The sequence below is a fragment of the Hetaerina americana genome, unplaced genomic scaffold (assembly GCF_022747635.1).
Source record: "Hetaerina americana unplaced genomic scaffold, ioHetAmer1.1.p SCAF_4, whole genome shotgun sequence".
Taxonomy (NCBI): domain Eukaryota; kingdom Metazoa; phylum Arthropoda; class Insecta; order Odonata; family Calopterygidae; genus Hetaerina; species Hetaerina americana.
The window spans coordinates 96,204,943-96,223,685 of record NW_027286985.1 but is presented as its reverse complement, the minus strand read 5'-3'; the positions used below and the strand labels follow the sequence as shown (position 1 = coordinate 96,223,685).

Here is an 18,743-nt window from a genome sequence, read left to right as displayed (position 1 = left end):
GGTTCAGTTCCCACCTAGGTGTTTTCAGCCACTATGGCTTGAATGTTCAGATTTGCCTTTGTTATTTTCATGTCAAAAAATCCTACATAAAGGCTTAGTCTGGATTAATACTAAAATATCAGTAGAAAATGTAATTTCTTGCAGAGATATACAAATAGTTTAATTTTGGTACAAAAGGAATTTTGCAGGATGGTTATAAAAAAGCATGGGGGCCTTTGTTTTAAACAGTTGTTGAATTACATTCAAATCCATTATTAACTAATCTCCGCAAAATTAGGTTGACAAATATTTGGATGCTGATTGACAGGCATGGTTTGAAAACCACTGAAACCTGCCCATTCAAAAGTATGTCAACAACCTCTTCTTTATTTCAACCGGATAAGAAAGGCATTATAAATATTAAAGGCTAATAAGAGATGATTTTGCTACGGAGGTATTCCACTTACAAGTAAAATACAGCAAGGACTGTCCCAAGGAACAGGTATTTTAGTGTTCTATTACATGCATTCCTTAATATCTCTGAATCGGGTTGGTAAAAGTAATGAAAATTAAATAAATCCCTGAATTCGGCAATCTAACACTAAGTGAAACTCTGGTCTAGATTTAAACATAAAAACTCGCAACTTACTTAAAGAGATAATAAAAACACCATTTTCAAGAGAGATTACAGTCTGAATATTCTGTCCTTCACTTCCTCCTTCATAACTTAGGGCAAATGAATTCCAAATTATGCAGCATTCATTTCTTTCCAGTTTAACTCCAAATGCTAAACAGAATCATATATTTGCAGAGACCCCCAAAATTCTCACTTCCCAATCGATTACCTCATTACTCCACATAATTTCAAGCAAGACAATGCACAGTAAAGAAAGCTCTTCCACCACAGGCCCTCTTTCGTTAACAGTAGATGAAAACTAAACAGCTGCAATGGTTGCAGACCTACCAAGCATGAACTCCATTGAAGCATATTCTATTACCAGATAACTTCCTACTACAGCAGAAAAGATTGTCTGGAGCACAGGTGGAGAACTGCATCTACGCCAAAATAAGGTGTTCACTTAGATGTTACATTTAAGATTGTCTCTACTATGCAGTCATGCAACTACATTTGTTGCATTGTTTTGTTTCTTCTATTGTGGTTGAACTGAAATCACCCAGCTATTAATTTTTCAACATATTTCAAAACTGTTTTTCCCAGAATATAGGTTCTCATGTGATTTAAAAAGTAAAGTTTGTTTAGGTACACAATTAATTAAACCCCTATTCCAAGGGAATTAATTGAAGAAATGCGCTTTAGGCCAGAAGTTGTAGCCTATGATGTACTTCTTCAACTACCACCTGGAGGGTTTCTGGTTCTAATCCACATGATGCTTGTAGACAGGTCCATCCAAAACCCAAGATGATTTTCTGAGCAAATGCAGGAGACACAGGATCGAAGGAACTGTCCCCAATCCCGAATATGTGAATGTTAGGTGCCAGGTGATCTCCACCCTGTCCACGCCTTTAGATTGATGTTATTGAAGGCTTCATACAAGCCAGTATATAATGGTAAGAAATTAAAAACCTATTCGGAACACTTTACTCATCCAGTAACTTTGTATAACTTATAAATAACCTTTCATGAATGTGTGATACCATGACCAATGTGTTGTCATTTTTTTAGATGAATTCCTAACACATATTACCATTTATACATTGAATGAATGATAGCAATACTCTCAGTTTTAAAGTTTCCATGTCTTTAACTATAAACAATTTTGCTAGCATTACATAAGATACACAGTAAAAGATCAGTAGAAGATAATTAGCGGTTTCTTGGATTGAGCAAAATACACTCTCCCAGTGCCAGAGTATTAGAGAAAGAAATTTAGATTCTTTTCATACAACAAACCCATAGTACAAAACATTAATTACTGCCCTAAAATGAATTGGGAATATTATCATGATGGTGTCTACCGTAAGGTCCCTCTTTGGGATGACTCCTCAAAAATTGTTGAGGCTTGCTATGGGTCAATGGTTGGTAAATCAATTGAGGAGCAAATTTGTCTTGAGGCAAGGAGATATTCTAGATCGTGAAGATGTACTGAATCATTCCCTTTCCCTTCAGTTCAGAACTTAGTTGACAGCAGTTCGCTAATAATTAAGTAATTATTTAACATATTCACACACAAGCATGTGAATATCCTTATGCCATTTAGTCAGTTTTTGTATGTGTGAAAAAATATACATGCACACACATGTGTATATGTATTGGTATATACATTTTTTAATGCTTCCTCACTTAAACATGGGATCCTACATGGACCCCAATGTTCATTAATTATTTCCATGTGAACCACACCAATGTACCTAAAGTAAGTTACCATTTATCTCATGTTTTCAGCTTCCGAGTGCATTTAAAAATCTTTTACCATTGCTCAGGCTCTCTTTAAAAAAATGCCCAATGCTTCTTGGGAATAATTAATTATTAGCAAGTTACGTTAAGCAATTGAAATCAGTTTTACTGAATAAGCCTGATAGTACTGTCTCAAAATATATCAACTGAATTTGGCTTAGTATTCTTGATTATGAAGGTTTTTCACTGGGTGGTTATCGACACAAATATGGTTAACTTGAGTTCCCTTCACCATTATCTTTTCCTGTAAAACATACGAGAATGGCAGTAATATTATACCATTACCTGGCTAACTTCATTCCAAATCTGCGATAAAAAATTAAGGAGCAAGTTTTGTTGGTAGGTACACATTTGATATGCAAAAGAAATTCAAATTTAACTATATTCATTTGCTAGTGAAATGGCATTCAATTTTCACCATGACTACATTTTCCATAGACCATAATGAAAGCTTAAAAATGCCAAATTTGATTGCTGGGACTGAATTTTTGTGTATTAATCCAACAATTGCAGGATTCACTAAGTGGAAACATTACTTTTCCAATTGTATATTAACACCACGGATTAAAAAACCCTTTCACCTAATAAAATGAAGCTGTAATTTTGAAATTCCAATTTCTTTAAAATTTTCTTTAAAAATAATATTATAATATTTCTTATTCTTTAAAAATAATCTTCATTTAATGACTACATTTCTGAAGCTATACCAGGAGCAGGTTGACATGAAATTCACTTCCAAAATGTAGAATAATCTTGAAAGAACTTTTACAATGTTGATTTTTAACTTTCAAGGACTAAGAAGGCATATATCTCTTTGATAAAGTGTATTGTAATTTATGCAATAAAATTCATTTCAACATAAGCCACAAGCACACGGCAGTATCCACCTCCCTTCTCCTGATATTGCCCTGAGAAGTTCACAACAAATTACTAGCATAAAATAAACATCAAGAGCCAAAATTTCATAATTGCTTATGCATGTCAGCCATCAAGGGGAGTTGGATAGATATTTTATCATGGCTGCAGAAACTAGCACAAAACAAGAACCGCACATGCAATCCCATTGCATTAATTAGTGTATAAAAATCAAAGGAAAACCATACTTTAAGAACGACTATTGCCAAGAAGAAACAATAGCAACACCAAGTGCCACAATGACAAGCCAACAAAGATAAACAAAAGACATCAATCAAATTGAGAAGGAATAAATTGTTTGAAATAAATGGGATTGCATTTCCCATTAAAAATTAAAATAATAAAGAAATTTCATTTAATACAGCTCAACTTAATATGCATTCATATTTATAACCAATTTTACTTGGTCTAAGAAGTGATTTGGATGGTTGGTTGGAGAATATAGTTAGAACACAAAATCAAGTGATCATGAAATTACACAGCAAACAATTTGGCATGAGCTAGTAGACATCTTTTAGAATATATCCCTAAGCCGAGAGGCTCACTTATAGCACACATACTATTAGTACAAGACAGTTTCGTAACTGCTGCAAAATTAATTGATAGTAGCACCAATAAAAGTCTATATGCATGACAAGGAACTTTTGTAACGGTATCACAATAGAAGGAGGAGAAAAAGGTCTAGTACCAATTAGGAGTTTGGTTTGAATATTTTGAGTTTGTGAAATTGAAGGTTTACAGCAGAGCCACCATGGTGAACTGTTCTATTAAGAATTCATAATCCAGCGATGGCAGATCAGGATGGCATGTTTAGCTGCTGGTCAAGCCCAAGAGTGCCATGTATAACTGTCAGTCCCATGGTATAACTGCTACTCCAGGGAATCATTTCTTGGTATCATAATGCCAATATTTACGTGATGATTGATAACGGTATCAAACTTCTAACCCATTTAAGAGTGTTACTGCTTCAGCTTGTATTCTATTATGCTCTCTTGTTGAATGTTTCAAGAAGTAGATTAAATTTTTAAGGATGCAACTTCAAGGAAACAAAACTACTATACTATCTTCTGAGTCAACTTCCCCATGTCTTTGATCACATTGCTGTTTACACAGATGAGGTAAAATAAAGAAATATTCAAGGCTTTGATTGGATTAGAAATGTGCATCCCCAAAATCGCAGTCCAGTGTCCCTTCAATTTGAGGTCTATTCACACTAACAACAGAGATTAGGTTGCCATATGACTTCTTCAGTGAGCTGACATAATTTCCAATATGCAGCAAGAAGAGTAGAAAATCATACGTGACCTGTCATCTTTCAGTAGCCATCATTCCCCTACCCCTGTTGGATTGTGAAGATGTGTGAAATCGTCCATGTGACGTAGGTGGTAAGTAGGGACTGTCACAGCCCTGTTCATTCTAACACCACAGTTCCGAATGCACAAACTATACCTCCACAAACCACCACATTAAAATGGTCTTCCTGGCCTTCAAAATTACTCTTCTCACAAATAAAAGATAAAAAGGAACACCATGGCAGCAAGAGCACTGAGCCGGCATCTAGACTCGACCATCAAAACAAATGGCATGTCTAATCATACCATATCAACTTTAAAATAAGCAAATTTTACTTTATAATTCGAACAATATAAAATGGCCATTGCTTTGATCCTTATGAGGAAGGGCAGTGCATTCTCTTCATTTCAGCTTAATTGCACTGATATCAACATATAAAGATACAGCAGATAAAGTAGTAGCATGAAGAAAATTGCCGGTAATGTCCTCACCTGCCAACCCAGAGGTCACAGGTTTGATTCCCACCTAGGGCCTGGGTGTTTGGAAATGTCTTCAATGTGATATGTAGGGGGAAGGTGGAAGTAGGGACTATAAAGCCTCACCCCAATTAAGTTGTTGATTGATAAATAATTGATCACACCAATGCTCTCCCCATTCAACCTCGATTTCTGGAGGAAACAACTCTCCACCATAACTTAAATATCAAAGATATCAATTTTTCCCTATTTCCCACCCACATTTGCATGGGCCTGCTTTGGGAGCAAGCTTGGTCAGGAGGATCGAAATACTTTTGCAACTATTCAAACCTTACAACTCTGAGATCTCACAATTACATAAGAAGCCATACCAAACTACAACTTTAATTTTTTATATTCTCCAGTCAAACAAAATTTCTTAAATCCAACTTTTGAGTCGTGTCAAGTTTCACTTCATGAACTTCTATTATAATTTAGTTCTTGCAGATTAGCCAATATACAGGGTCTGCCCCCGATGTCTTTTTTGAATCATAAGGTTTTAACCACAAAAAGTTTGTGCCTCAGGAACATACGGTAAACATTAAATTTTACATGGACGTCCTCGACATCCTATAAAATGTAAGTGCAACACATAGGGAAGGAGATCTTTGCCCAGGAGGATTCACCATGATGACGCTCCATCCCACACGGCCTTCCTCGTGACAGAGTACCTGAACAAGCACAGGGTGGCAATACTGCCCCAGCTGCCCTTATGTAGCACCAAAAGACGTTCTTTTTTCAAAAGAATAAAAAGGAACTTGAAAGGCAACCATTTTGGAATTCTGGAGGTTGTGATGAGGTTCCTGTCAACATCTTTCAAATTTGGCAGAGGTGCTGGCATTGGTGTTTGAATGCACAAGGATGTTATCATAAAGAACATTAGTAAATTGTACTTAGGCCTGCAAACTAAATTTTCCCCAAATTTAACCTACTTATTTTTAAGACATGCCATGTAACTTTATTGGGCTAATTTAAGTAATATCATACAACCAACAGACATCCCATTATTACCCAGCTTTAAAATTCACAAAGATTGAAGTAATGTCCATAAATCAAACTTCTTTCCCTTTAATTTCTTCAAGTAACCTATAGTTGACAGATGTCAAAGTGTGGTGTATGTATCTGCTGAACTTGTTACTCTGTTGCCAGTGTCACCACAAGCAGCATGAAGAAAATCGGGCAATATAAATCTATGTCAGATTGCACATGGAACATTCTATTTCATATCATATCCAAATTATGCATTAGGTGTATCCTCGACTTCCACACAATGCCGCAAAATTATCATAGGCAACATTGCAAATACAAAGTTACTTAAGTTAAAATTTTACTTTAAGTTTGATTAAATTTTTAATAAATATTTCACAATTACTATTAAGACATGATTAGTTGCTCACAGTATTATGAACCAAAACAGAAGACCAAGTAGCTATCCAATATTATCATGTGCAACAATTTGATGTAATACATTATCATTAGAATGTCATAGAAAGAACTTTGTCCAATGTTCCCCATTGCAAATAATGTGTGTTGAGCTAAATACTGCATGGAAAATTATGTGTATACATGGAAATGTCTTTCTGCCTACGAGACATGAATACTTGAGGCTCAAAACCACCTACTGGGTAGTGTATGTTCATATATCATATAAACATTTGAATGGTATGTTAACCTTGAATAATTACATAAATATATGAGACCTAAATGAATTAACTTGGAGAATTTACATATATAGCCGAGGATATCTGATATCCCTCTAACCATATATAAACCTTTTAAATTCTTCTTACCAGTCTGATCAGGCTTCATGAAATTCCCACAATCTTCTTTCTTTGGCATCATTTCAAATTTTATTCATCATAGTTGCAAGAGCATCTCTCATTGGTTGTTTCACAAAATATATTCTAATATTGTTACTGTTTCTTAAGAGTCATTAGAAATAGCACGAAGGAAATCAAGAAAATAAATACAAATGGACAGAATTAGCTCCGCAAGAAATCATAGAACCCAGTTTTATGAACGATGTAATCAGGGATGTACATTCTAATTAATTTATGTTTTGAAAAAGATTTTCTAAATCATATCAGAAATTGTTTTCTACCATCAAAGAAAGCAGTTAATAAACATCAGTTGAAGAAAATTTGTTTAGCTTTTAATTTATGGAGAAAGTTCTAGTTATGTCACTTCTAACCTGTTTACCATGTGTTGGGGCAAGTGGGCTAAGCAATACATACTCTTTACTAATTTTATTTATGTGGATGAAGAGTACATGATGACCAAAGGATAGGGATATCCTAATTGCTTCATTCATAGATGCTTTCTTTAACATGCATAAAACAAAATGATGTGTGTGCTAATGCCAATTTATGATTATTCTTCATGTGACATTTGTAAAATCCAAACGTTAGATGGAACGTATTGTGTGCAAATGAATATTTCGTTGAACCATTCCAACACAAACCATAAGGCTAGAATGCAATCAGACATTTTCTGCCAACCTTATATTTCCCTCACAGGAGTTACACTGTCAGTGAAGAGAAGGATTCAGGCATGGCTTTCAAAGGAGTACAGAATTTAATCAACTTTGAATGACCGCATTGAAAAGCTGGCAATTGCAAGAAGCTCAATTTGCATTATCATTTATTTTTATTGAACTTTTTTATGTAATTCAAGGAAATTGACCAGAAATGTATACTCACACTACTAGCTCTTACACCAATTTTAAATGTCAAAGGCATGCATTTAACAGGATGTTAACATTTACTGGGAATACAAATAGCAAAGTTTAACGTTTACACTGATCCATGAGCACAAAACTTTCCACAGGCAGTTAAAATGGTCTGCACAAGTTGCATCAGCTATCGAAATTCGAGTATCAATTGCTTGAATTCGTGTTCACTTTATCAATGAAATCCGAAATGAAGTCAAGCATAATGTTAAAGATATTTCTCACACATTTGCTACAGCTATATTTTCACAGCAACTATATCTCCAATAGAAATTGTTCGCCCATTCCCTTTTCATTACTACCAAACTGGAAAATTGTACTCACCTCATTTTCTTTGAATGGCTTTAGTTTCTCAAATTACCCATGATAAAAAAAATCACTGCAAGAAAATAAATACACATATTCGCCAAATTTGGCACTCTAGGATTGTAGTTAATGCTCCACATTCAACGTTTACTAACAAATGTTTTTTATCAATTGAAGACCTTTCATGACGTAAAACACGATCCTGAATGAATTTTAAATATGTATAGTCAATGCCGTCGCCATTGCTATATTTTAACCCATTATAAATGCATCGAATAGCCGCGTATACCTCACAATATAAAGGCAATTCAATTCCCATAGCTTTCAATTACTACTTAACGTTAATTTATTAGCAGGCCAGTTTGTCATCTACAATTAGTTCCACAAAAACTTAGAAATTGACGAACCATAGAATTCTGGATAGGCTGAATTGATAAAAATAACTAATATGGTCTTCGGAATCTTCACTTACGGAAGAAAACTGAAAATGATGACATGTATGATCAATTGAATACTAACGTTGATTGATTCGTCCAGCATTGAAAATAATGCTACTATATTTGAATGCTAAAGCTCGATCTGACCAATTTACTGGAGTAAAAATACCAATGTATCATTCCAATCAACTTTATTCGATAAAACTAGTTTTGACGCATCGGCGTCATCCTGACGTACTGAGTTACACATACAGGTCGGTGATATGCCAGAAGGTGTACCTGAAGATGACGCCGATGCGTCGAAACTAGTTGTACCGAAAAGATACATTGGTATTTCTAATTCAGTGATATTGATTTCCAAAAAAATAAGCCTGAAATCATAGAATTGCCCTATTTACTATTGCCGAGCAAAATAACAGCCTAATAAGTGAGTAAAATGTGTCCCAACAATTCCGATGTAAAAATGGAATAAAATTCCCGCTTAATTGTCCCGTGCGTAATTGGAGACGCTGGGAACATATTCCAGAGTTGCTCACTTTTTTAACTAACACTAAACCAGTCCATAAAAAACTAACTTCTTGCATAAATTGATAATAAAAATATTAGTAAACCCGATTGGATAAAAGAATAATGGTGCGCCGCCGCAATTGGAAGCTTAATTTTCAAATTTGCTTTCAATAATCAGCAATAGCTCCACGGTGGCCAGTTAAAATATAACAAATAACCAAAATTCTAAAAACTTGCCCTCAACTCATTCAATGTTGATCGAAAACATTCCGGAGTTAAAAGTAAATATAAATCAAAATAACTCGGAAGGTGTAAATTACACAGCTTTTCATCCACGAAAACTGGCAAATAGCAGGCAAATTTAGTGCTAAACGGAAACATTTTAGAGGGAAATGAGTAAAAATCTTGAGTTAATACTGTAAAGTTAACTCCTAATAAGAGATGGTTAAAATGTAATCCGTTTATAACAAATTATCTAACCGAATGCATCAACTCGCATTTTAAAAATAATACACCGCGAGCAATGGGGCAAAAATTAATAAAACGTGCGAAACACCAGTCCGCATTATTCCATGGCGAGGAAAGTGGACATACACATCGACATGTGAAATTTACCACGATCAGCCATTAAGTAGTTCGCGCACAACCACAATGACCAAGGCATCAACTCTTCCGTTTTTCCGCCTCTTTATTAATAAATTGAAAAATTACTTTAATGATCACAATTCCCCCTTTGCAATAACAGAACCCCAAACCGTTAACGTCATTACCTTGAACAAATATGAATATAGAGATCTAGTGGATGAGAACTAATACTATGCCCACGCCACTTCCAGGGTGGACTTCATCAGAGACAATTATGCAGCAAATATGGCGTCGAAAAATATTAATGTGTTCAGAATAGTCGTTCATACTGTAATAGGAACCTACTTTTCCTATGGTGATCCTCGAGGAGTGTTTTTCTCAAAACAGGCCAACTCTCATTGTAGTACTTGAAGCAGTTCCACTGGTATCTTCTATTGTCTGGAGCAAAATGTAATGTTTACCCAAACGATGATTTTTTCAACCCCGTTTCTAACACAATTAGAAAACTTCAATTCCCGCCAAATTTCTTAATCCAGTACCACCTTATTCTTCCATTATTATTGAATTTCCCAAAACTGTAATGGCTACTTGAACATCCAAAGCCAGGCTCAAGAATTCGATTGTGCTGCCGTCAACCAAGCTGATTGGTCATCGTACCACGTGACGTTTAAAATACACTGTAGGGATTCCTAGCCTTTAAAAACAATATCTTATATCGAGAGTATTTATTTTTCCCATTAATAAATCTTTATAACTGTAATAGCATTGGAAAAAGCTAAATAATTAGCTGTAAGTTTCATTCAAAAAGACAAGAGTACGAATACAATAATTGCTCCAATCAACGATGACCTAAGTTCTCTCCAATTATCTCATTGGTTGACTTGTTTAAGTACACCCCGATTTTATTAGTTGAGAATGATGTCATCAATTTGCAACCCAAGTTATTGACTTTCATCCAATGGCAATTGTTTGGGATATCCGCTATGTGCACAACTTTAACAATAATATTTTTATTGCCTGCTGTTCATGCGAAACTTGTTGGTAAAGGAGTCGTCAAGCGCTAAGTAAAAATTTAAAATAAATTTCGACAAATGAGTATTCCTAAAAAAATAGCGTACTCATGAAACCATGCAGTGAAAACAATACATTACATATGCTTGTCATTTGAAAATTCATTCAATGAATAATCAAATTTCATTAGGAGGCCATTGAGTTTCAATTTGAAACGGCATATGGTGCGGGGTCTAACGTACTGGCTTCCCACCCTGAGGGTTCAAATCCCGGCGGTGTTGAATATTTTTCAGAGGTATCTCGATCCCTACTTGAGGTGCTTTGTGGAGGGCACTTTGAGTGAGTACGCCGTCCGTCGGATGGGACGTTAAACTGCGGACCCTTTGGCGCCTTTCATAAAGAGTAGGCTAATGCCGACGCCGGGTTTCTCTCCACCCTTCATCCTTTCCTGTCAATCCCCTATGGCGGAAATGGCCTTGGCTGTCGGTCACCTCCCCTCAAAACTACTACTACTAAGTTATCACTAGTTCTCAATGTAGTATAAATTCTGTCGTTGACAAATCATGAGTAAATATTTAATGGATTTAAATAGTATATGCATCAATTTATATTAGCACGTTACGTATATAGTATGTAAATGAGTAACTGTCTAATTTAATTGTTGACTTCAAATAAATATACCTCTGCACTATTTTAGCAGAGGCAACAAAAGGCTAGAATGAAACAGTTTCTGGCGTCACTTGGTGGAAATTCTTCATATTGAAATTAAATTTTAAATACTTCGCCTTTCCACATAAACCACTTTTATGTTGACGATGTTGTTATACCATAACGAAACCTAGGTAGTAATAAAAGTGGTTTATGTGGAAAGGCGAAGTATTTTAAATTTAATCTCAAAAGGCTAGAAGTTATAAATTCAAATACAATCACTCAATAACTCCCCATTGGCTAAAATCTTGACGTGGGGAAGGCCATGTGTATTCTGACAACCTGTAGTGTAATGCTGGCGAGGGCATTGATTTTGCTCCGGTGAGGTTCATCCATGACAGAAGGTAGTATGAAGCAAAGCTACAATGAGATTGATAGCAGTGGCAGAGAAGAAGTGAGTACTGAACCAGTTTTAACAAGGACTTGGGATGTTAGGAAAATCTTGATAATAGTGAAAAGGTAGGAAGAAAAGAAGTTAACACGAGCAAGCAATTGATAAAATATTATTAGAGAAATTAAATGCTGAACCAATGAGCTTGGTCATTGTTCAGGTCTACTTGCCAACAAGTAGCAATAGGAAGGGAGAAATAGGACATGTATACAATTATAGAAAATAATGTATCCCCTGGAGGAAACATTTGATAATGCTGGTAAATGGGAATGTGTCAGAAAGGTCGGTGGATAGGGGTGAGGTATGGGAGTACAGTTTAAGGACAAAGAATGGCTATATCAATTGAAGTCTGCAAGAGACAGGGTTTAATCTTAACAAACGCCTATTTTCCACTCAAAAAATTACATTTACAAAATATCCTGGGATTCAAAGAGATATCAGTTGGACCAAATTATATTTAGGTATAGATTTAGGAACAGAATTTTTCATTAGCACAGTTTCATGAGAGCTGATGTGAATTCGTATTATAATTTACCACTAATGAAGTGTAAATTCAAGAGGGGAAATGGAGATGGATGTGGAATGTAAAAGAAATGGGTGAAAAGGAAGGAATACCAAGAGGCATTGGAAATATAGAAAGCAAGAACAGCAGTCATGGTTGAAAAATGTTGGGGTAAGGAGAGTGTACAAAGGAAGGGTAAAATAATATGCTTAGCAGGAAGGTAAAACCATGGTCAGGAAGTAAAAAGGGAAAACCAATCAAACAATCAAAGATACGCCAGGAAACATTCAGGAGAGATGAAAGAAATATATGGAGGAATTACATGGAGAATATATTAGGCCAGCAACCTTAGGCATAGAAAAAAATATGACATAATGGGAATAGCTTAGGCCCAGGCATACTTGATTGACACATAGGAAGAGCATTAATGCAATGAGGTGATGACTCCAGAAACGGTGAAGAAAATCCCTAAGTGATACTGGATGATCGTTGACTTAAAGTGCATAAGCTAGCAGCCATAGTAGGCATTTCAAAAAGTGCGGTACATCGCGCATTAACTGAAAATTTGGACATGAGAAAGCTGTGGCAAGAGGGGTGCCAAGTTTGCTCCCACTCGAGCAAAACCAGCATGGTGAAGATGTTTCAATTGAGTGTTAAGCAAAGTTTCACAGCAACAAAGCAGAATTTTTTTACCATTTCATAACCATAGATGAAACTCCATGATGTCCACTACTTCACACCCAAGACAAAAAAATAGATTCAAAATGAAGAATCAGCTCCAAAGAAGGCAAAGACTGTTTCATCTGCAGGCAAGGTCATGGCATCAGTTTAATCTGAGATGCACGTGGGTTAACTTTCATTGACTATATTGAAAAAGGAAAAACTATCAAGGGCGAGTATTATGCGATCCTATTGCAACCTTTGAGCGAAGAAATCAAGCAAAAGTGGTCGCATTTGGTTAAGAAGAAAGTGTTGTTTTATCAAGACAATGCACCAGCTCACAAATCCATTACTGTAATGGCCAAAATTCATGAATTTAAGTTTGAATTGCTACCTCATGCACCCTAATTAGATTTAGCCCCCTTGGATTATTTCCTGTTTGCAAAGTTGAAAAAAATGGCTTGGTGGCCAAAGATTTTCCTACTGTGAAGAAGTGATGTCGGCAGTTAATGGCTATTTTGAGGAGCAAGACAGTTCTTATTATAAAAAAGGTATCCAACTTATTGAACATTGCTGGGAAAAGCATAGAGAGCTGAAAGGAGATTATATTGATAAACAAATACATTTTTTTCTAAAATTTTTGTTTTCTTTGTTGGATCAGGTACTTCTGGGTACCATCCTCGTACACAAATACATCTATATATGCGGGTGTAGAGAAAGATGGAAAGGGGAAAAGAGTGATTGGTTAGTAGGAAAGGATTTTAAGTTGCTAGAAAGAATCCAAAAAGGGTAGTCAATATGGTCGCAGAGCAATTTTTACCAATAAATTTTTTTAAATACACCTACTTTAATATACCACCAATATACTTTTTTTAAATTCACATATGCAAGATATTACAAAATTGAAAATAAAACTTAAAAAGAAGTATCTACTGTCTGGATATCAAGAAATGCATTACTACATGTTCCTCTTTAGAGATGATAAATTTGTAGGATGCCCCAAAGGGAGACTTCTCCCTAAGGTTTATCATTTTTTATGGACACCCCACTTCTCTACAATGTGTCAAGAACTCACTTGTTTTTGTCACATCTGAAACTGTTTTCTCCAAGTTCTCTTCGCATTCCATGTGGCAACATTGGTTCAAATATCAAATGATTTATTAGAGAAATAAAATAAAAGTTATAGCGAAAAATTATTTTTAATAAAAATTCAAATAAAAACTAGATCAATTTTACATCAGTAGTCTCTGTAAATACAGATAGTTTTACAGTAAATGCAGATATCTGCAATACAATACATTAAATAAAGGTATCTAGAGATATCTGTATTTACTTTCATCAACAGTATTGCAATCCTAGGATTGGTTAGCAGCCCATATCTTTCCATTACACTAAATTTGAATGCAAGGCAAGGCTGCATGTTCTAGGGAGAATTTTGTGGTGGTTTCCCATTGCCTTCCATATTGCAGTACTGCAGCCGATACTGTGCAATTCACTCTCGCCCACAGCTGATGCCAGGCTGACCCACTCGATCTGTGCCACCAGTTCCTAATGGTGAAAATGCTGCCTTTCACCATGGGTTCAGGGTAGGTGGGAGTCCATTTTTCTCGTTCCGAAATACCATTGTTGTTTTTTTTCTACTAATGCGTGGTTGCCACATTCCAAAAAACCTTTAACAAATATTTTTCTTAGCTAAATTTTTAGCGATCACAGGAATCAAACCAGCAACCTTCAACTCCACAGGCAGACATACTACCTCTGATCTAACCCTGCCCCCTATATTTACTTCAACAATGATAAAAAATAAAATTAATGAAGGTATCAACTGTGATGTATTCACATTTTGAAATAAGGAGAATTTATAAAGAATTTAAGATTTCTAATTAGAATTTTAAAAAAATATTAGGAAGACAAGTTGTCAATGGCCAGTGATAGTGAAGTGTGGAGAGATGAGATGTGGGTGATAGGGATTGAAAAGTCAAAACATGGGGATATTTGGGGCTTGATCAGTAAGATTGTATTTGTGATATTTTAGTACACACATCCGCAAAGAGAAATGTATTCAGAACATTTTCAAAGACTAACCATGATATCCATTATTGAAATAGAAAGAAAGACTTGTACTTTTCCACAGATTTTATTATACGGCACGACGCGTTTCACCGACTTGCGGCATCATCAGGTACGAGTACGAGTCTTTCTTTCTATTTCAATAATGGATATCAATTACTTCCACGAAGTGAAGCCTGAAACAATAGAATATACTAACCATGATGTTTGTATCTTAAGAAGAGCCTTTACAACATTATTTTCAGAACCTGAAAAGCCACCCAGGGGATCCCCTTGAGAGTTTTTTTAAAGGACAAATCTGAGAAAATTACATTTGACGAGCAAATATTGGATATACAGATTTGATGTGTACAGGCTTGATTTTAGACGAGCCATTAGAACATTATTTTCAGAAACCTTGAGGTGAATTAAAATTATACATCTATATTTAATGTCACTCAAATAGACTAAACCTTTATCATGAATGCTACACCTGTATTTCCTGATATGAAATGAGTACATATTAATACATCTAATCAGACTGAAAAAAAGGTGAGTTCTTGGACAGCCCCTTGAAAGACTGCACTTTTTTGTGAACTTCAAGAGCATTTCCAACCGACACAAATATCAATTTCCCTAAATATTTCCTTTCAACACACTTTATGCCATTCGAATTACATATTGTAATCCTCATCTCCAAAGAATAGGCTTGAGTCCATATAATGATGACCAAATTTGTTTATAGCATTGAAATATTTTCACAAAGAGGCCCTAGCATTGATCCCCTGATAAATAATAAGAAAAATATTTTCCTTCCATTTATTTTTTATACACACTCCTTCATACAGATACGAATGGATTCAATAGTTACAAATTCTTATCCATACTTAACTAATACACTTACATACCAAAACAGCATGCCAACCCTTTCAGTGAAGTAAAAAATACTGATTTTTAAGCTTTATACGGTTACAGTCCTGTTTATTAATTTGCATATTCAATAGGCAATGCTCTTTCATTGTATATTTCTTTCAACACTGGCACATTAAGATATGCTTAATTGGCTCTGGCTATAATTTTTCTTGACCGCATTCAGCCAAGACTTTCTCAGTGTACTCCTTCCTCTCAAACAATTTAATTATCACTCCATTGTTTGGCAATTTGACCCCTCCAGTTTCTCCACAGGATCAAATCTTCTTTCAAAACTTTTCCTTTACAACACCTCTTGAGTAATCAAACAACCCAGGTGGATATCTTGAAGCATTTAGGGATGTAGATAGACAATGTAGCTTCAAGCTAATTATTGATATTATTAATGACCTTTTCTGATCAAATTATTTTGAGTGCATTGAAAAATCAAGAGCCACTCCTCCTTCCTTACACTTCACTGATAGATAAATAAACACACATGGAAGCATTGGTATGGGGGACCAGTTGTTCAAGGTCTAGTTTTCAAAATACTAATAAACCAGCCTAAATAGTCTTTGCAGCACTCCACCCATCTTTGTTTCTCCATTTAGCACGACTCCACATTCGCTCAATTGTATACTTTCCTGATGAGGACCCAACCAAATTACATTTACATTGATCATTTTTAATACCTTTAATTGCCTTTAGTGTATGAACGGTTCACTTTTTCCAATGATACTGAAAGATATTTGCTAATGAGAGCACATATCCTCATCGTCTTCTAAAGTGTTTCCGAACCCAACACGAGGATCTCTTAGCACTCTTAGATTATCATTAGGAAATGATGTATAACCATCAATAGTAGTAATTGCCTACTAAACATTAGTGACTTCATAAAACCGGGTCAAAAAATTAGCCCTAATCCATTGGAACTGTGGTTCCTTTTCTACTATTTCGTTTCTTTCAGTTCATTACTAATTCATGACAATAGAGGAAAATAATACAATAAGACTTACGTGGAAGTATTTTAATAATATAAACCTATCAAATTAATTTAAACAGATCACATGACGAATAATTCATTCTGATGATTCACCTGGAATGCAACTTCCATGGAGTACATTATTACATCAGAGTGACAATGGAAATGGCATCGGCGCTTTAATCTAAACCCTCTTTCTTTTCCTTTATTGCTTCCTGAAATAGATATAGTGGTCTCAAAGCACAACGTTTTTAAGGGGAAAACATATGACGTCCAACCTTATATCAATAACGAATGCTTACCTTGAAACGTTCTTCGAATAATGATAGCTCCGCAATCAAATCCGTTATAGCATTCATTAGAGCATCCTGTGGCGTGTAATCGGATGTAGTTTGAATTCTTATAATGACCTTGTGCTCCAAGGGATGTGGTAGCTTGTAGCCAGCAAATAAAACACTAGGATCTTTAAGGAGCTGACTGCAATAAACTTCATTAACTTCCTCATTTTTGAAAAGTACATTTAATGTCACATTAACATCAATTACATACTTACTTTCTGATCATGTTTCCCAAAGTATGGTCCTCCTTATTAATTGTGAAAATTGCTGCATTTGGAACTTTGGTATCTTGTTCCTTGATAATCCTTAAAAATAATAAAACTGTGAGAGCCAAGATTAAAGACGCTGATAGGTAAAAAATTCATGACTACGTACTTTTTCTCTCCCTCATAAAGAAGAAATGATTCAAATGTTGGAGGAGCGTTCATCCTTTCAGCAACGTTCCTTGTTAAAAGAAATAATGATCTTTATATTAAGTTAGGCATTCAGCCACACAAAAGTCGTAGCTAGTATAATGACCAAAAGAAAGTATGAATACAAATATGTCTCACGGGATTTACTGATAAAATCTCCTTCTCCGTGAACACAACAAAGTGCTTCGCGAAGTGGAGTCACTACATGCGTAAATCGCCTGTCTTTTTAGCAGTGCCAAGCCTCGGGGGGCGCGAAGTAGAACATTCAAAACGATGTCGAAGTCAAGTCAATCTTTCACTTTAGTTCTTCATTTTTGAAAAAATAAATATTTTACCCAGAAGACTCTGACCTTCTTCTTTTATGCATTTAGGATATTTAATCCCCATTAGAGCCGAAAGTTTTTTCCCGGTCGAATTCATGAGCATAATAGGTATGTGGAATTAAATATCCATCACTGTATATCTCCCAACATTTATCAGTAGATATGTTGTGTAAATACATTATTCATCCAGCGCAATTCCATTATTAAACTGTATTAAACGAAAATTTCATGATAAAATTTGAATACTATGTAAGTTCCTAAAATTTGTTTGACTCTTTCAAATGCATATAGAACCTGAGCAATAAATTAAAAGCTTACCAATCAAAGATAAAACTGGGGCACGAAGAAAAAATGGCTTAAAAATACGACAGCGGATTGGAAATGCTAAAAGGTTGCCTGCATGATAGAATGGAGGGACGGAACGCTTTCGTACCCTTCGAAGCTTCCACTTACTCGGAACAAAACACAATCTTAGGTTAACGATCTAACCCTTCACAACCGTGAATTTATGATTTGAATGGTAAGCACATGAGGCTGTAAAACTTCAATTTTTCCGCTGAAAATTTCAAAAGTACCAAAATAACTTAGCACTAAAATTTTATTTCCATCTTGTTCCTCTGTTAATCATATGGTGTCATATAGTGGGCGCGTCCTCAGTATTTTCCCGTCCATCAAGGATAGATTAGTTTTGTTCACCTATTAAATGAACTTAAAATTCGTAAAAAAACCTACAAATATCAATCTAACCAACCAAATATTGTGTGCCCATGATTTTG

General features: G+C 35.3%; 2 protein-coding genes across 4 annotated transcripts in view; both read right to left on the bottom strand.

Moving 5' to 3' along the window:
* The window catches only part of LOC139692519 (RNA-binding protein 12), a 42,492-nt gene extending 32,175 nt beyond the window's left edge, over window positions 1-10,317 (bottom strand). Inside the window, exon 1 of the mRNA XM_071590739.1 lies at window positions 10,027-10,317. The gene's annotated coding sequence lies outside the window, so the exon portion shown is untranslated. The remainder of the gene's footprint in view (window positions 1-10,026) is intronic.
* A 6,606-nt stretch (window positions 10,318-16,923) lies between these two features.
* Polr2J (DNA-directed RNA polymerase II subunit RPB11) lies at window positions 16,924-17,858 on the bottom strand. Of its 3 annotated transcripts, none has more exons than XM_071590144.1 (5): window positions 17,783-17,858; window positions 17,607-17,675; window positions 17,447-17,536; window positions 17,196-17,370; window positions 16,924-17,108 (listed from the first exon to the last, which is right to left on the bottom strand). In XM_071590144.1, the coding sequence occupies exons 2-5, from the start codon at window positions 17,657-17,659 to the stop codon at window positions 17,073-17,075; spliced, it is 354 nt and encodes a 117-aa protein (XP_071446245.1). In that variant the 5' UTR covers window positions 17,660-17,675; window positions 17,783-17,858; the 3' UTR covers window positions 16,924-17,072. The 3 variants fall into 3 exon arrangements, with proteins under 3 accessions (XP_071446245.1, XP_071446246.1, XP_071446247.1); XM_071590145.1 differs by having other exon boundaries at window positions 17,792-17,841; XM_071590146.1 differs by having other exon boundaries at window positions 17,607-17,696; window positions 17,783-17,829.
* Window positions 17,859-18,743: the final 885 nt, after the last annotated feature.